The following is a 15611-nucleotide window of genomic DNA, read 5'->3' as shown; positions in this document are numbered from 1 at the left end:
TCTGTCTCTCTTCTTTCTCGGTACAAAACCCTAGCAAGGGTGCTAGTATATATATAGTACCGACACCCAGACAGGGCGTATTGAGCGGTACGGACTCTTGGTCTCGTGCGAGGATGGAACTCCTCCTCGTCCGACCTTGAGTCCTCTTCGTCCAGGAGTCGGGTGCGCCTGGGACTTCACTTCGTCCGACCTCAAGCCTGGGGTCGGATGCGCCTGACCCCTTGAGGGTCGTTCACCGATTCGCCCGACCCCGAGTCCTAGGGTCGGGAGATGCTCCGACTCGCCCGACCCCAAAGTCCAGGGGTCGGAAGACGCTCCGCCTCGCCCGGCCCCGAGTCCCGGGGTCGGGAGATCCTCCGCCTCGCCCGACCCTGAGTATCAAGGGTCGGGAAGGTCGGCCTTTATCCTGGAGTGAATTTGGAACAACTCCAACATTGGCAACGAACCTTTCCACTGTTTTTTCCTGTCGCAAGGCCAGCAGCCCTTGTTTTGTTGTTGTTGTGGTTGTCGTCGCTCCCCGACGGCCCGTACCGAAATCGCGGACGTCGGCTTGGAGACCGGACCTGCAGCCACAAAAGAACGTACCTGATGTGTGGTTTCGACGTTGCCGAGATCTTCATCAACCTCAGAATCGGAGGAACAATCCCAAAACTTGCCATTGACAATGTTAAATCGTCCCTCCGCATGGTAGATCCTCTTTGATCCTTTGGATGATGCAACAATGCCATCGATCGTCGCAGATAGACGAGATCACGCCTCTGCATCCTCCATCGCTGGGTTATCCCTTTTGTTTGAGGGAATTTTCCCTTGAATGCCTCACGTATGGATCGCGAGAGGATCCCGGCCCGTGGTGTCGCCTGGCCAGCATCAATGGAGTCGCTGATGCCGCTTTGCGCCTCGCCACTTCGCCACTGCAGCAGCGCTCTCGTTTTAGTTGTTTCTAGGTGCATATATGCACCTAGAAATACCAATACAGCAAACATTCTAGTGAATCTTTTTGTGTAATTCCAAATGTGAAGCAAATCTATTCAACCATTTCACGACTCAACAGAACACACTGCACCAATCAACTTGTTTCAAGCATAATGCACTTCATTCACCCCGGAGGCAACCGAAATGTCTGTTCCAGTTTGGCAACGCATACAGCACTCACATCCAAACGAACCATGGATACAATTTTAACTAGCAAACACACGTCCATCCATCCTGAGTCGTGACGGTAACAATCCATCATAACCTACGCAACACCATGCACGCTGCTCATGAAACGCCATGTCAGGCCATAATGCGCCCCCCAGGTAGTAATGACTACATTGCCTGCAAGGCCAAGGGAATTGAGCATCAGCATACTATCTGAGAACGAGAGCGCTTCGTTGCTAGTACATGAGTACCATGCTGCAGGAAAACAAGTTCTGGTCACGTTCAAGCCTCACCTGCCAAAAGGAAACTAATAAACCACTATCACCAACCCTCTCTTCATGCTGACGCTGCTGTTGCAGACTCATCATTTGATCCGTTCTCAGGAACACCTTCAAAGACATAGCAACCATATTAGTTAAAACATAAGATTGTTCTTTGACATTTCTAGGAAAAAAAAAGAAACCAAAGAGTAAAGAATATGAATGAGGAGCTAGCCATTAGCATGATGCACAAACTTGGTACCGAAACCAGGAAAAGGAAATCAATCATAATAGAAACCAAGATAAACATGTAAGAGAACAAACAGCAATCCCTCATAGATTGTATCTGCAAGGTCACTACACAAAAGTGTTTTAACAGTGTGAAGAATTATACACAGAGCTTATAGACATTTAACACAATATTCGAAACTAAAGTAGGCATCCTAGATAAGTACTACTCCGTCCGTACTGTACATATCAAGGCATTATGCTTTCTATCAATCCAGTATATCTAAGCTTTTTCTTATTGGTCTACAAGGTAGCAATTTCCATTTGGAAAATATGGCCAACAGAGAACAAATTTAGGACAGGCGCTGAGATTGTGAAGACAAAATATCGCCTACAGGAATTCAGAAAGGAATGCTATGTGCCTATATCACTATGTGGCTATATATGTTCATGTCATAGTTTGGTAAAATTCTATTTATGACATCCATATGGAATCATGGATATATCAGACACATGGGAATAGAGTTAATGAGGAATTATTTACATCCCCAGATTTCTAAGAGTAGCAGGTCCACATATAGAAGGTAATTCATTCAGCAGCAAAAGTATATCCAAAAGGCCTGAAGATTCACCAAACTGTTTTCGTCAGATGGCATAATAATTGAATTAAAAGTGTCAAACCTGAGTGTATATGCATTGCAATTAACGTATCCAGAAGATATAACAAATTTATCTTTTAAAAATACATTGATTGTGTATTAATACCATTAGAAACTGGAAAATAGAAAGAAGCTAACAGGTACACTGGCTATCCAACTTCCAACCCATAGAAGATCCTTCAATAATTCCGACATATGAAATCCATATGTCGCATCCTAGATCTGGTCACTCTACCTTGGCAAGCAGTAACAGATTTAATTTCAAGAAAACAAGTTGAAGCCTGAACATTATATCTAACACGAAACAAGTTGAAGTCTGAACAAATTGCAACAAGGAGAGAGAAGTAGTTTGTTCCAGTTTTCCATATCTGTAGAAACAAGAACACCAAAGCAATAGCATCCACTACTAGACCTTTAGCTTTTCCTTAAGTAAACATTGACATTAAATTATTTAACTTAATTACATTTCGTCACTGGAACTAAAAAAGAGATTACTTGTGCGTCTTAAATCATCAGGTAGCATTGGAGGATCTGTACAACTAACATGCATGTTGATTGAAATGCATCTAGAGATGGATGGGAGTACTTGCACGGATTGTGCACGATCGAATTGCCTCCTCTTACTAAAATTACCACGCTCTTCCCAATTCACACACAACAAAAGTGTGAAACAGCAGCTGGTAGGTACAGGGGATGTGATGAGAGAATGAAGGAAAGCAAATAATACCAGCGGCGGGTGCGGTGAGCGCGGGCGGCAGCTCCCAGGCGAGAAGTGAGGACGAAGAGACGCCGGATTCGTGGGCCTCGCACTCGATCAGCTTCTTGGCACGCATGTCGACGGCGAAGAGGTAGTCGTCGAGGGAGAAGTAGAGGACGTCGGGGTTGTTGGGGTGGATGAAGGCGAGCACGGGTTCCTTCTCCGGCAGTCCCGCCGCCTTGTAGGTGTGGTCGGCCCAGATGTCGGCGAAGGGCACCTTGTAGTCGAGCGTCCAGTGGGCCGTCTCCGGATCGGCAAGCGTGCGCATGGTGACCGTGGCGGGTGCGGTGTCGTGGGCGTGGTCCTTGGTCTTGCGCGCAGAGGTGATTTGGACGCAGCGGAAGGTGGCGTTGCTGAGCTGGACGCGGCGGCGGGTGGCGATCTGTCTCTCGGAGCAGTAGTAGCAGGCGCAGCCTCTAGCGCCATCATCACGGTTGTCGTCGTCGTTCTCCGGGAGCGGGACGTAGGCCATGTCCGGGTTGTCGGCGAAGGGGTCGCAGGCGAGTAGTCCGGCGGCGGTGTCGACCCACCAGAGCTTGCCGTTGTGGGAGACGACGTTGTTGAAGTTCCAGATCCAGCGCGGGAGTGGGTTGCGGACGTCCTTCTCGACCCAGGCGCCGGTCTGGGACGAGAAGCAGTGGAGCGAGGCCCCGGTGCCGCCGACGATGAACTGAAACTCGACGACCATGAAGCCGGAGGCTTTTGCGCCGGGCGCGGCGATGACGCCGAGGCATCCGGCGTTGAAGATGTCGTGGTCGGGGAGGCGGTGGGCGGTGGCGGAGACGACGTCGAGGACGGCGTAGTCCGGGTCGGGGATGTAGCTGATGGTGAAGGTGTGCTCGACGCCGTCGGGTCCGCGGCGGACGCGCTCCGTGGGGGGGGAGCTCTCGGAGAGGGGCGGCGGCGTCATGGCGAGGAGGAGGCCGGAGGGGTCGGCGGCGAGGACGTGCGGGGACTTGAGCCTTGCGTCCGGGTCCGGGTCGGCGGAGGAGACGCGCGTGGAGACGGTGAGGTGGGAGAGGCGCGGCGGCGTGGCGAGCGCGAGGGAGAGGTCGGCGCCGTCGGGGAGGGCGTCGGCGGAGACGTGCGGCGCGGTGGAGAGGATGATCCAGGACGGCGGCGCCATGATTGAAGCCTTCAATTAAGGGCGGGGGTGATGAGGGGAATGTGAGTGGCCTTGTGGGTTTAATGACTGCCCTGCCCTTGGTTCGAATCCCTTGCTTGTCTCTTGTCGCCATGCTGTTGACTGCCTGCTGCGTGGTTGGATGGGATTCGAAGGCCTTCCTCTTTCTCGCAGCAAAAAGCCTGAAGCATCCAAACAGAAAAGTAGCAGCTTCGACCGGCATGGGTCGTGGACTCGTGGTGAACCGGACTGGACGGATCGACGGACCAACGCTTTGTCCGTCTTTGAGCAGCGATGAGCGATGGTGCAGCAGACGGCAGACCTACTACCAGTGTATGAAAACTAGACTTCTTTCTAATTATCTTACCTTTTCGACTTCACTGAACTCGAAACATGTACGTCTTGATTTGCATAACTTTGTGCGGCTTTAGGAGCAGCGAGTCTCAATCATTACATGTCGTTCCGGCCGGATTGTAAAATTATTCATATTGGTATATTCTATATAACTATTAAGGGTGGGTTAAGGATTTGGAGAGTGTCTGAATTTGAGTTATTTTTTTAATACTTGTACATAGTACTCCCTCCGTTCCAAATTGCAAGTCATTCAAGAATCTTGGAGAGTCAAAGTATCTCAAGTTTTGATCAAATTTATATGATAATATAATAACATTTATGATATCAACTAATTATCATTAGATTCTTTATCAATTATATTTTCATAGTATATCTATTTGATGTCATAAATCTTTATATTTTTCTCTATAATTTTGGTCAAACTTGAGATGCTTTAACTCTTCAAGATTCTTGGAATGACTTACAATTTGGAACGGAGGGAGTATATACCAACCTCCATTTCTAAATACTTGTCACTTTTGACCACTTTATTTGTTTCAAAATATTTGACACTTCACGTTTCCTAATAAATACTTTCCTGTTTTGCCCTTATACAAATATTATAGGAAACAAATACTTTCCTGTTTTGCCCTTATAAAAATATTATAGGGATGTTCAAGAAACACTTAAAGATAGGTTACACTTAAAGATAGGTTTGTAAGGGTATTTTGGTCATTTCATTCTTGAAAAGTTGAATTGACCTGGTAACCATGTTTGGTCAAAATTGTCAAGATTCGGAAATGGATGTTAGTATTATATAGAAAAATAATGGGTATTCAACCGAATGCACTTGACTTTAACTACAACCATCTCTATATATTTAGATTGTCTATGCGGGTACAGCAATGCTTGGCATTGAGGTGGTGAGGTCGGTGAGCTTGTGGACGGAGCTCATGCTTGCCCTAAGCATCAACAACAACGGCAATATCTGGCGGGGATTCGACGTCAGAGGTTGAGATCGATGGTAGTGGAGAGCTACTGTACTCTCACCTACTAACATGCCTCCAGGATGATCAGGATCATGCTACGTGGGGAGGTAGAGGGTACGTGAGGCAACATAGTCATCGAACACTTGATTAGTTCGATCCGTTTGCGGCACTACTCTTAGGGCGACCAGGCGCTTGTTCCATCACCATCAAAACGTCGTTTAGTCGTAGACACGAATGTCATTTCCCTTGTAGATGACGAGGACAACCACGTTATATGCTAGCATTAGTGCTAGATTAGCTTGGTCATTAGGGGCTGCTTTGGAAAATTAACGACGTTGGGGGGCGCATGTCCCTCGTCTTCGGTCCTGTAATCAAGAATTATACACTAAGATTATAGATAATGGACATCATGTTAGGAATTAAACTAGGTACCCTGAGAAAAAGTGTTTTTACTATCATCATTCTACATACATAAGCATTATGTTTTCTTTTAATCTAATCACAAAGATACCCAAGTAGCAAAGCTATATCATATTATTGGTTCATAAGGTTGCAATTTCCTTTTGAAAATATGCAGTGAAGTCTTTTAAGATAATGGAATAGTTCCATATTGCTGGCTTTATATCAGTGTGTGAAATGTCCGGCAACAGATCACATTTTTAGGACTGGTTAGACTATCACAAATCTAAGTTATAAGAGAAATGGGGAGAGAGAGAAAATGGAAATAGTGCCACAGCTTGAGCTCAAAAGGAATGTTATATATGTTAATGTTATAGTTTGATAAAATTCTGAATAGTTATTTAAATCCTCAGATATAGGCCTGCCACTGGGGAAGGTATGGACAAACCCACTTTTATTCATACCTAAATTCAAATATATATTATCCAATTCTCACCCTCCCCATTCTCACCCATATCCAATGGTTCAATGGATAAATTGTACCCTCCCCTCCCCTCCCCTCCTCTCCCCATTTCTAATGGATATATATATTTCTACCCATACCTTCTCCATTTGAGGTGGGTGTGGATTTTGGTATGAATTATGAATACCCAGCAACAGTCGATAGGAGCATGTGCAATATAGAAATTTACACAGAGTTCAATAGTGTAACGCCCGCAAAATACACCCGGTTAAATCACCCGTTAAAAACACTTTCCAAAATTTTTTTCCGACCGCCGAGCTCCGTCAAGTCCTTTCCCTTCCGTCGGACCCGCTGTCCTGGCCCCGACCCGTCAATCCTCCATTTTCCCCTCCCCGTATTTTCGCCGCGTGCCCGTCAATCCGTCACCGCGCGCAGTCGAATCCCGGAAATTCCGCCATCTTCTTTTTCCCTCCCTTCCCTCTCTTTCTCTTCCTTCTTTCTTTTTTTTTCTCCTTCTTTTCCTTCTCCTTTTTCCTTCTCCTTCTTCCTTCCCTTTCCTTTTCCTTTCTTCTCTCTCTTCCTTTACTTCCTGGCGCCCCACCCCTTGCATGCGCCGCCCCCCCCTGCAGCGCACGCGCGCCGAGGCGGGGCAGCGCACGCGCGCTGGGCCGCGCGCCGCGTCGGGCCGCGCGCCCGCGCGCCGCGCCGCGCCCGCACCGCGTCACGTCGTCCGTACCGCGCCCGCTCGCGCCTTGGCGTTTAGCGCTTGGCTCGGTGCGTCGCGTCGTGTCGCCGGTCACCGGTCGCCGCCCCTGTGGCCTCGACGACCACGCCGCCACGCCATCCACGAGCTCCACCACTCCGGCACGCCACCGGTCAAAAGTCCGGCCGCCATCATCACCTCGGCCCTCGCCCGCCCGCGCGCCGCCTATAAAAGGAGGGAGCCGAGCCTCCACCTCCACACCCTCACCACGAGCACATTGCCTTCCTCACTCCCACCACCAGAACACCCACGTCCATTGCTCCTTTCAAGCTTCTGGTTGTCTCCAGGAAGAAGAAGGGGTAAATCCCTCTCCTCGCGATCCAGCCCACTAGTTTTCTTTATTCGCGAATAGGTCCTTCCACCATGCCAAAAATAATTACAGATAGGTCCTTACTCTCGCGGTTCAGTCCTAAACCCCATTTTAAAGCCCCTAATACTCCTTTCACCCGTCATTTCATGCGCCAAACCTCCTCCGATTAACCCCAAACTCGACCACGGCCTTCCCTCATATATTTCCGCCGAGGCATATCAAAATCCCACGAAAATACCCTTCCTACCTATTTTCCGTTCATGTTTCCTGTTCGGAGCTCATCGGGTAAAACCCTTTTTCCTTTTATTTATTGTGTGCTCGTTTGTGTGTGCCGTAGATCGCGGAGTACCCGAGGAGGAGCGCGAGGAGGAGTTCGACCGCGAGCCCGAGCCCGAGGACCAGTACCGCGAGCAGGAGCTCCCGGAAGGCTTTGAGAACGGCAAGTCCAATCTCACCCTTTGATGCATATTTTAATACCCAGTTTTTCAGACACGACCTATTGGCCTGTTTTATAAAATGCATATTGTTTTATCGCAAGACATGGTTGGATAGCCACCCCTTGATTGTTATGACTATTCCTTGTTATCCCGTATTTACCTCTAAATATGAGTTGCTCTGTTTAGATGGTAAATACTGCTAGAACGCTTAGGAACTCATTATCCAAATTCAAACATGACTACACCTGTTTACTCGAAAATAAACGTGTGAGTTTGTTTAACTGAGAAGTTGGGTTTTCGGGTGTTAGGAGAGGTGGTGGATGAGATGGATGGATGTTTCTTGTGTGGAACTCCGGATTGATAGGCTCGTACCTCAGTGGTTGAGCAGTGTGGGAGATATCCATCTTGTCATAACTAAGGACCGAGTTGATGTGTCATCCTGCCTAATTCCCTCATCGTACAACCACTCGACCGTTGTATGGGCAACGGCTTAGCATAAATCCCACTAGCTAAACTGCTAGGCTTCAGGTGTGCTGGTGAGCAACGGGAGGCCTTGGAAAAGGACTAAGCTCTTGGTGACTTAGGTCCCGGTTACGACTCCGTGGATGGGTTGTTAACCCCTTGAGCGCTCTCGCGTTGACTAGTCAGTGTTGGCTAAGGTGGGTAATGGCTTTGTTAGGATCCGTACCGACACTAAGGTGTTCGCGATACGGTACCCTACTTGTGGGAAAAGTGTACAACCTCTGCAGAGTTAAAACCTATCCGGGTAGCCGTGTCCACGGCATTGGACGAGTTACGGCTCGGTCACACAACTAGCTTTTGGGATGACTGGTATTCTACCGTGTGTGTGGGTGTGTGGAATTTTGGAAGTGTCCGGCAGGTGTGCCGTGCGCTACGGCGGACGGGGAGTCCGGTAGCGATAAAACTTGGATCCTTTGTGTAGGATCAACCCCACTTGATATATTGTTTACTAAAATGTTTTTGTGAACCCTCTTTGAAATGGAACCCCGCATGTGTTTAAAATCTAGCTTTACTGCAAATAAACCATAGCTTATTCCTTGATTATTCTCGTGCATACTCTGTTGTATCCCCCCTCCGTGGATGGGGCTGGGCTTGCTGAGTACTTTTGTACTCACCCTTGTGTTGTTACTTCAGAGGAGGATCCGGACTTCGTCGCCGAGGACTTCGAGTAGGAGGTTGCGTCTGCACCCAACGCTGCCTGTGGTGTTGGCCCCTTTTGCAGGATGCTTCCGCTGACGCTTAGCTCCGATTGCAGCCCGGAGTCCGACTGGACTGCAACTTGGATTTGTGTTGTTATCGCTTTAGTCTTGCTTTGGGTGTGGCTTGCCCGCCCGCTCCTTCGGGAGTTGTACGGTTTCTGAACTATCTGTTGAATAAATGTGTTATCAGCCTCCTGGGACTGATAATTTGGATCACATTTAGTCTCTACTTATGTGGGGACGCTTCAGGTGGTATCAGAGCCGTCGTTGGCCGTAGGACGTAACCATTAGGACCGAAAAAGCCTTTTGACCAAATTAAATGATTTACAAAATTTCTTGCTACCTCTGCTCAATTGCAAAACTGATTTACACCCCGATTCTTTCCAGATGGCCGAAGATGGATGGACCAACAGCCACTGCCTGGAGGAGCCCGGTTTTCCCAGGTTGCTGTTCGCCTGCATGGACCGTCTCGGAATTTACGAGCGCCCGGAGTACTCCAGCAGGGAGTATGAGGACCGTGGGACTCTCCGATGCGAGATGACCATCTTCGTGGGCAGGAGCAGCCGCTTCCCCGACATTCAGCCTTGGAATGTGTCTGCCACTGGTTTCCGGCGGAAAGACACTTACCAGGCGGCAGCTCGGAAAGCCCTGCGCTACCTGTGCCAGATCTACGAGCGGCACATCGGACGCACACCGATGAGGTTCTACCCGCCTGTCAAGAAGAACCGCCCGGTTTGGCTGGCCCGGGTGAGGACTTTGGAAGGACGTGGACAGCGCGAGGATGACCCCACCGTGCTCCATATGGCTGCCTACCTCCTCACTTTGGATGAACTCTGCGATGAGCAGGCCGCTCATTTGAAGCAGCAGATCCGCAGAGCCGAGGACGCCGAGATTATGGTGAGGAGGCTCCAGGTGAGATTGGCAGCAGCTGAGGCCCGAGCCGCGGCCGCCCAAAGCAATGAGGCCCTCGCTGTCGAGGCCCTCAAAGAGGCTGAGGACCGGCACGCGCAGGCCCTGAAGGAGGCCCACCGCTCGGACCGCACGCGGAGGAAGATGCGGATCGTGGAGGACGACGAGGCCCCAGTTTTGGATGGAGTTCCTGTTGCCCAGGGGTCCGGGAAGCGGAAGAGCCCCGACGCCACACCAGCGCCACCGCCCTCGGAAAGGGACTCTGAGGTGGCCAATGAGCTCCCTCCCGCGGGTGGGACCCTGAGAGATGAGGTGCTGGCCCTCCTGATTCCGCCGGAAGACCACTCCGCGCAGTGTGCAGATTCGTCCCGCGAGTAGAGTGCCCAGCCCAGAGTTCGCCCAAGGGAGTGGAGTCGTCATGGTCCGTGGTCCAAGTTGTACTCCTGAAGCTGTCCCGAGTCTAGAGTTGTACCCCCCCTGGTTGTGTTGTTGTACCGGTCGTGTAGCACGTGTTTTGGCCCTACCCCAAGTGTTGTAACCGCCCCGGCAGAATAATAAAATCATTTGTGCTTGTTGTTTGTTAGTCTGTGTGCTTGTCGACAGGAGGTGGATTCTGTCTCTTCGAAAATTCGAATTAATTAACTAAACATCACCTTAATATCCAAATCCAAGTCTCATGAAAGTTCGCTCAATCTGCAGATGCCTCCCAAGCGTGCCACCAGGACCTCCCCGAGTCAGGCACGTGCCACTCCCAGTGCAGAAAGACAACAGGAAAGGCAGGGACCACCGCCAATAGTGCACCATGAGGAACAGGAGGTGAATCAGCCCGAGGGCAGGGGGGAAAGTCAAGTGGGAGCACAGGAGCCACCGCCCCCACCGGTCATTGACCTAGTGCAAGTCATGAACAACCAGACCCTTCTGCTGGAAGCCTTGGCCAATGCCATCACTCGCCAGAGGCCCCGCGGACAGGGTATGAATGAGAAGCTGACAGACTTCCTCCGCACCAAGCCACCCACTTTTGGCGGGTCCATCAACCCCCTGGACGCTGATGACTGGCTGCGGGTCATTAAGAGGAAGCTAGAGCCATTCGGCTGTGAGAGCAGGGACAAGGTTCTCCTGGCTGCACACCAGCTCACTGGGACTGCTTTAGCTTGGTGGGAGAACTACTGCACGGCCGCTCAGGATGCCTCCACCATCACCTGGGATGAGTTTGTGACAGAGTTCCGCCGCTATCACATTCCTGCAGCTACCATGAAGCGCAAGGCGGATGAATTCCGTGAACTGCGCCAGGGCAACAAGTCGGTGGAAGAGTACACCTATCAGTTCATGGAGTTGGCCCGCTATGCTCCAGAAGAGGTAGACAAAGATGAGAAGAAGCAAGACATGTTCAAGAAGGGCTTGAACGCAGAACTGAGGACCCTGCTTACCCCTCAGATTTACCCTGACTTCAACACCCTGATGAACATGGCCATCCTGACTGAGAGAGCCAAGGCAGATGAAAGGAGAGACAACAAGCGTCGGCTCCTGGACAGCAAGACCCACCAGCAGGACAGGTTCCAGAAACCAAGGAGCTTTGGTTACCCCATGCCCAGGTCCCAAGCTCCCATGCAGTACAGGACCCAGTCCCAAGCCTCCGGTTCTCATCAGACCAATGCCCCATTCAGAAGCCAGAACCCTGTCAAGGCCCCACAGAACAGCGCCAGTCAGGTCACCAACAACGGCAGGGCATGCTTCAACTGCCGTGAGCCAGGGCACTTCATTGCCAACTGCCCCTACGCCAACAAGCCAGCTGCATCAGCCTTCTCCAATGCAGTGACTGGGCCAAGGGCAGCAGTGTCAGGAGCCAACCGTGTTCCCGTCCGCAGCAACAACCCCAGCCACAACAACAACAACAACAACAGCCAGCAGATGAGGCAGCCCCAGCAGTCATTTGGACGAGCCCGCGTCAACCACATCAGCGCGCAAGAGGCTCAGGAAGCTCAGGGCGTTGTACTCGGTGAGTTTCTAGTCAGCTCAGTATTGGCAACAGTACTCTTCGATTCTGGAGCATCACATTCATTTATATCATCAAGCTTTGTGGATAAGCACCACATACCTACAGTACTACTAAAGGTACCCCTAGTAACCCGGACGCCTGGAGCCGACATCCAGTGTCGACTAGGTTGTTCCCGGGTAAGGATCAATTTAAGTGGGGTAGAATTCCTAGCAGATCTAGTAGTACTTAAGTCTAAAGGAATAGAGGTGATCCTTGGAATGGATTGGTTAAGCCTACATGATGGACACATAGGGTGTGCTGATAAGGTAGTGCGCCTAATTAATCAGGATGGCGTACCAGTAACCTGCCACACCCGGGGAAGTGGGCCTGACCCAATGGTTTTTAGCATGGAAGCCAAAGCCATAGAAGGAGTTCCGGTAGTGAGTGAATACCCGGATGTTTTTCCTGAGGAACTACCTGGAATGCCCCCGGATAGGGATATAGAGTTTGTGATCGACCTTATCCCTGGAACCTCCCCTATAGCCAAGAGGCCCTATAGAATGGCAGCGTCTGAGTTAGCAGAGCTGAAGAAACAACTAGGTGAATTGCAGCGGAGTGGCTTTATCAGACCCAGCTCGTCCCCGTGGGGAGCCCCAGTGCTCTTTGTCAAGAAGAAAGATGGAAGCATGAGGATGTGCGTGGATTATCGCGCACTAAATGAGGTCACTATCAAGAATAAATACCCCCTTCCCAGGATAGATGACCTATTTGACCAGTTAAAGGGAGCCAAGTATTTTTCCAAAATAGATTTGAGATCAGGGTACCACCAGCTCAAGATTAAGGAAAGTGATATCCCGAAGACAGCTTTTGTTACCCGGTATGGCCAGTTTGAATTCACAGTGATGTCCTTTGGACTGACCAATGCCCCTGCTTATTTCATGAATCTCATGAACAAGGTGTTTATGGAAGAGTTAGACAAGTTTGTCGTGGTCTTTATCGACGACATACTTATTTACTCCAAGAGTGTTCAGGAGCACGAGCAACATCTGCGGGTAGTGCTGGAGAGATTGAGAGCCCACCGACTTTACGCTAAATTCAGTAAATGTGAATTTTGGCTAGAGAAGGTGGCATTTCTTGGACACATCTTGACTGCGGAAGGAGTAGCAGTCGACCCCGAGAAGGTGGAAGCCGTCTCCAACTGGCAGCAACCCACCAATGTTAGTGAAATCAGGAGTTTTCTTGGTTTAGCTGGATATTATCGGAGGTTCATTGAGGGATTCTCCAAGATAGCCCGACCTATGACAGAGCTACTCAGAAAGGACAAGAAGTTCAATTGGACCGAAGCATGTGAGAGGAGTTTTCAGGAGCTAAAGAGAAGATTAACGACCGCCCCAGTATTAACCCTACCGGATATCCAGCGGGACTTCGTCATTTATTGTGACGCTTCTCGCCAAGGGTTAGGGTGTGTCCTGATGCAGGATGGGAAGGTAGTGGCTTATGCCTCCCGTCAACTTAAGCCCCATGAACAAAATTACCCCACCCATGATTTGGAATTTGCAGCCGTAGTGCATGCCCTCAAGATCTGGAGACATTACTTGATCGGGAATAAGTGTGAGATTTACACTGACCACAAGAGCCTAAAATACATCTTCACCCAACCAGATCTGAATTTGAGGCAAAGAAGATGGTTAGAACTGGTCAAGGACTATAATCTGGAAATTCACTACCACCCCGGTAAGGCCAATGTGGTAGCGGATGCATTAAGCAGGAAACCCCATGGGCAGATCGAACCTAAGGACCCCCACTTAAAAGAGGAAATGGCCCGATTAAATGTACATATCATCCCTCAGAATACCAGCCGCAAGCTAAGTGTTCAGCCCACCCTAGAAGAAAGGATCCGAGAGGCCCAAGGCTCGGACCCGGACCTGTTGAGGATTCGCAGGCAAACCGGAGAAAACAAAGCCCCAGACTTCAGAGTGGATGAAAAGGGAACTTTGTGGTACAAGGATAGGATTTGTGTGCCCAAGGAAGGCGAATTCCGGCAAACCATCATGGATGAGGCCCATAACTCAGCATATTCCATCCACCCTGGATCCACCAAGATGTACATGGACTTAAAGCAGAAGTACTGGTGGAACGGGATGAAGGCAGACATAGCCCAGTTCGTCGCTCATTGCGATATTTGCCAAAGAGTTAAGGCCGAACATCAGAAGCCGGCTGGGTTACTACAACCACTACCCATTCCAGTTTGGAAATGGGACGAGATTGGCATGGATTTTGTAGTAGGATTGCCCAGGACTCAGAAAGGGAATGACTCCATATGGGTGATAGTGGACCGACTCACTAAGGTTGCCCACTACTTGCCCGTACGGACCACCTATGGTGGAGAGAAGCTAGCTCGGCTCTATGTGGACAACATAGTGAAGTTGCATGGTGTACCTAGCAGAATTGTTTCGGATAGAGGGACCCAATTCACCTCTAGATTCTGGAAGAGTCTCCATAAGGCTATGGGCACCAAACTGGACTTTAGTTCAGCTTATCACCCCCAGACCGATGGCCAAACAGAGAGGGTGAATCAAATCATGGAAGACATGTTGAGGGCATGTGTCCTTACTTATGGCAAGGATTGGGAGCAGAGTCTACCATATGCAGAGTTCTCGTACAACAACAGTTACCAAGCCAGCTTAGGCATGTCACCGTTTGAGGCTCTCTATGGAAGAAAGTGCAGAACCCCGTTGATGTGGTCAGAAGTGGGGGAGCGCACCCTGGTAGGACCTGCCTTTATCAAGGAAGCAGAAGAGCGAGTAGCTGAAATACGGGAGAAGTTGAGAGCAGCACAATCTAGGCAGAAGAGCTACTCAGATAAGAGGAGACGAGAATTGATTTTCCGTGAGGGGGACTTCGTGTACCTTAAAGTCTCTCCGATCCGAGGTACCCGGAGGTTTCAAGTGCAAGGGAAGTTGGCCCCTCGGTATATCGGACCATACAAGGTGCTAAAAAGGATTGGAGCGGTGGCCTACCGTATCCAGTTGCCCGAAGAAATGTCGGATATCCACCCGGTGTTCCATGTATCTCAACTGAGAAAATGCCTGAGAGTACCGGAAGAGCAAATACCGGTGGAAACCATAGATTTGCAGAAAGATCTGCGATATCAGGAGGTACCCGTCAAGATTCTGGACACAGTCACCAGAAGGACAAGGAATTCAGCAGTACGGATTTGCAGAGTCCAGTGGAGTAGGCATGGTGAGGAAGAAGCCACTTGGGAACGCGAGGATGCGTTGAAAAAGGAATTCCCCCATCTGTTCAGGACTCAGCCGAATCTCGAGGACGAGATTCAATTTAAGTGGGGTAGGTTTGTAACGCCCGCAAAATACACCCGGTTAAATCACCCGTTAAAAACACTTTCCAAAATTTTTTTCCGACCGCCGAGCTCCGTCAAGTCCTTTCCCTTCCGTCGGACCCGCTGTCCTGGCCCCGACCCGTCAATCCTCCATTTTCCCCTCCCCGTATTTTTCGCCGCGTGCCCGTCAATCCGTCACCGCGCGCAGTCGAATCCCGGAAATTCCGCCATCTTCTTTTTCCCTCCCTTCCCTCTCTTTCTCTTCCTTCTTCTTACTCCTCATACCGCTGGATGATAGACGCACAT

At 50.0% G+C, this 15611-nt stretch overlaps 1 protein-coding gene across 1 annotated transcript; it reads right to left on the bottom strand.

Moving 5' to 3' along the window:
- Positions 1-1106: 1106 nt before the first annotated feature.
- Positions 1107-3954, bottom strand: LOC101762993. Its single transcript, XM_004986777.2, has 3 exons — positions 3015-3954; positions 1434-1529; positions 1107-1317 (listed from the first exon to the last, which is right to left on the bottom strand). Exons 1-2 carry the CDS (start codon positions 3952-3954, stop codon positions 1477-1479), a joined length of 993 nt encoding a protein of 330 aa, XP_004986834.2. The 3' UTR covers positions 1107-1317; positions 1434-1476.
- Positions 3955-15611: the final 11657 nt, after the last annotated feature.

The sequence above is a fragment of the Setaria italica genome, chromosome IX, assembly GCF_000263155.2.
Source record: "Setaria italica strain Yugu1 chromosome IX, Setaria_italica_v2.0, whole genome shotgun sequence".
Lineage (NCBI taxonomy): Eukaryota > Viridiplantae > Streptophyta > Magnoliopsida > Poales > Poaceae > Setaria > Setaria italica.
Note: the sequence above shows the minus strand (reverse complement) of the source record. Positions and strands in the feature narration are given on the sequence as shown.

Coding starts and splice junctions, on each gene's coding strand:
- LOC101762993 (XM_004986777.2), bottom strand. CDS start 3,954: ATGACGCCGCCGCCCCTCTCCGAGAGCTCCCCCCCCACGGAGCGCGTC. Junction 1,530..3,014: donor GCTCACCGCACCCGCCGCTG/GTATTATTTGCT, acceptor ATGTCTTTGAAG/GTGTTCCTGAGAACGGATCA.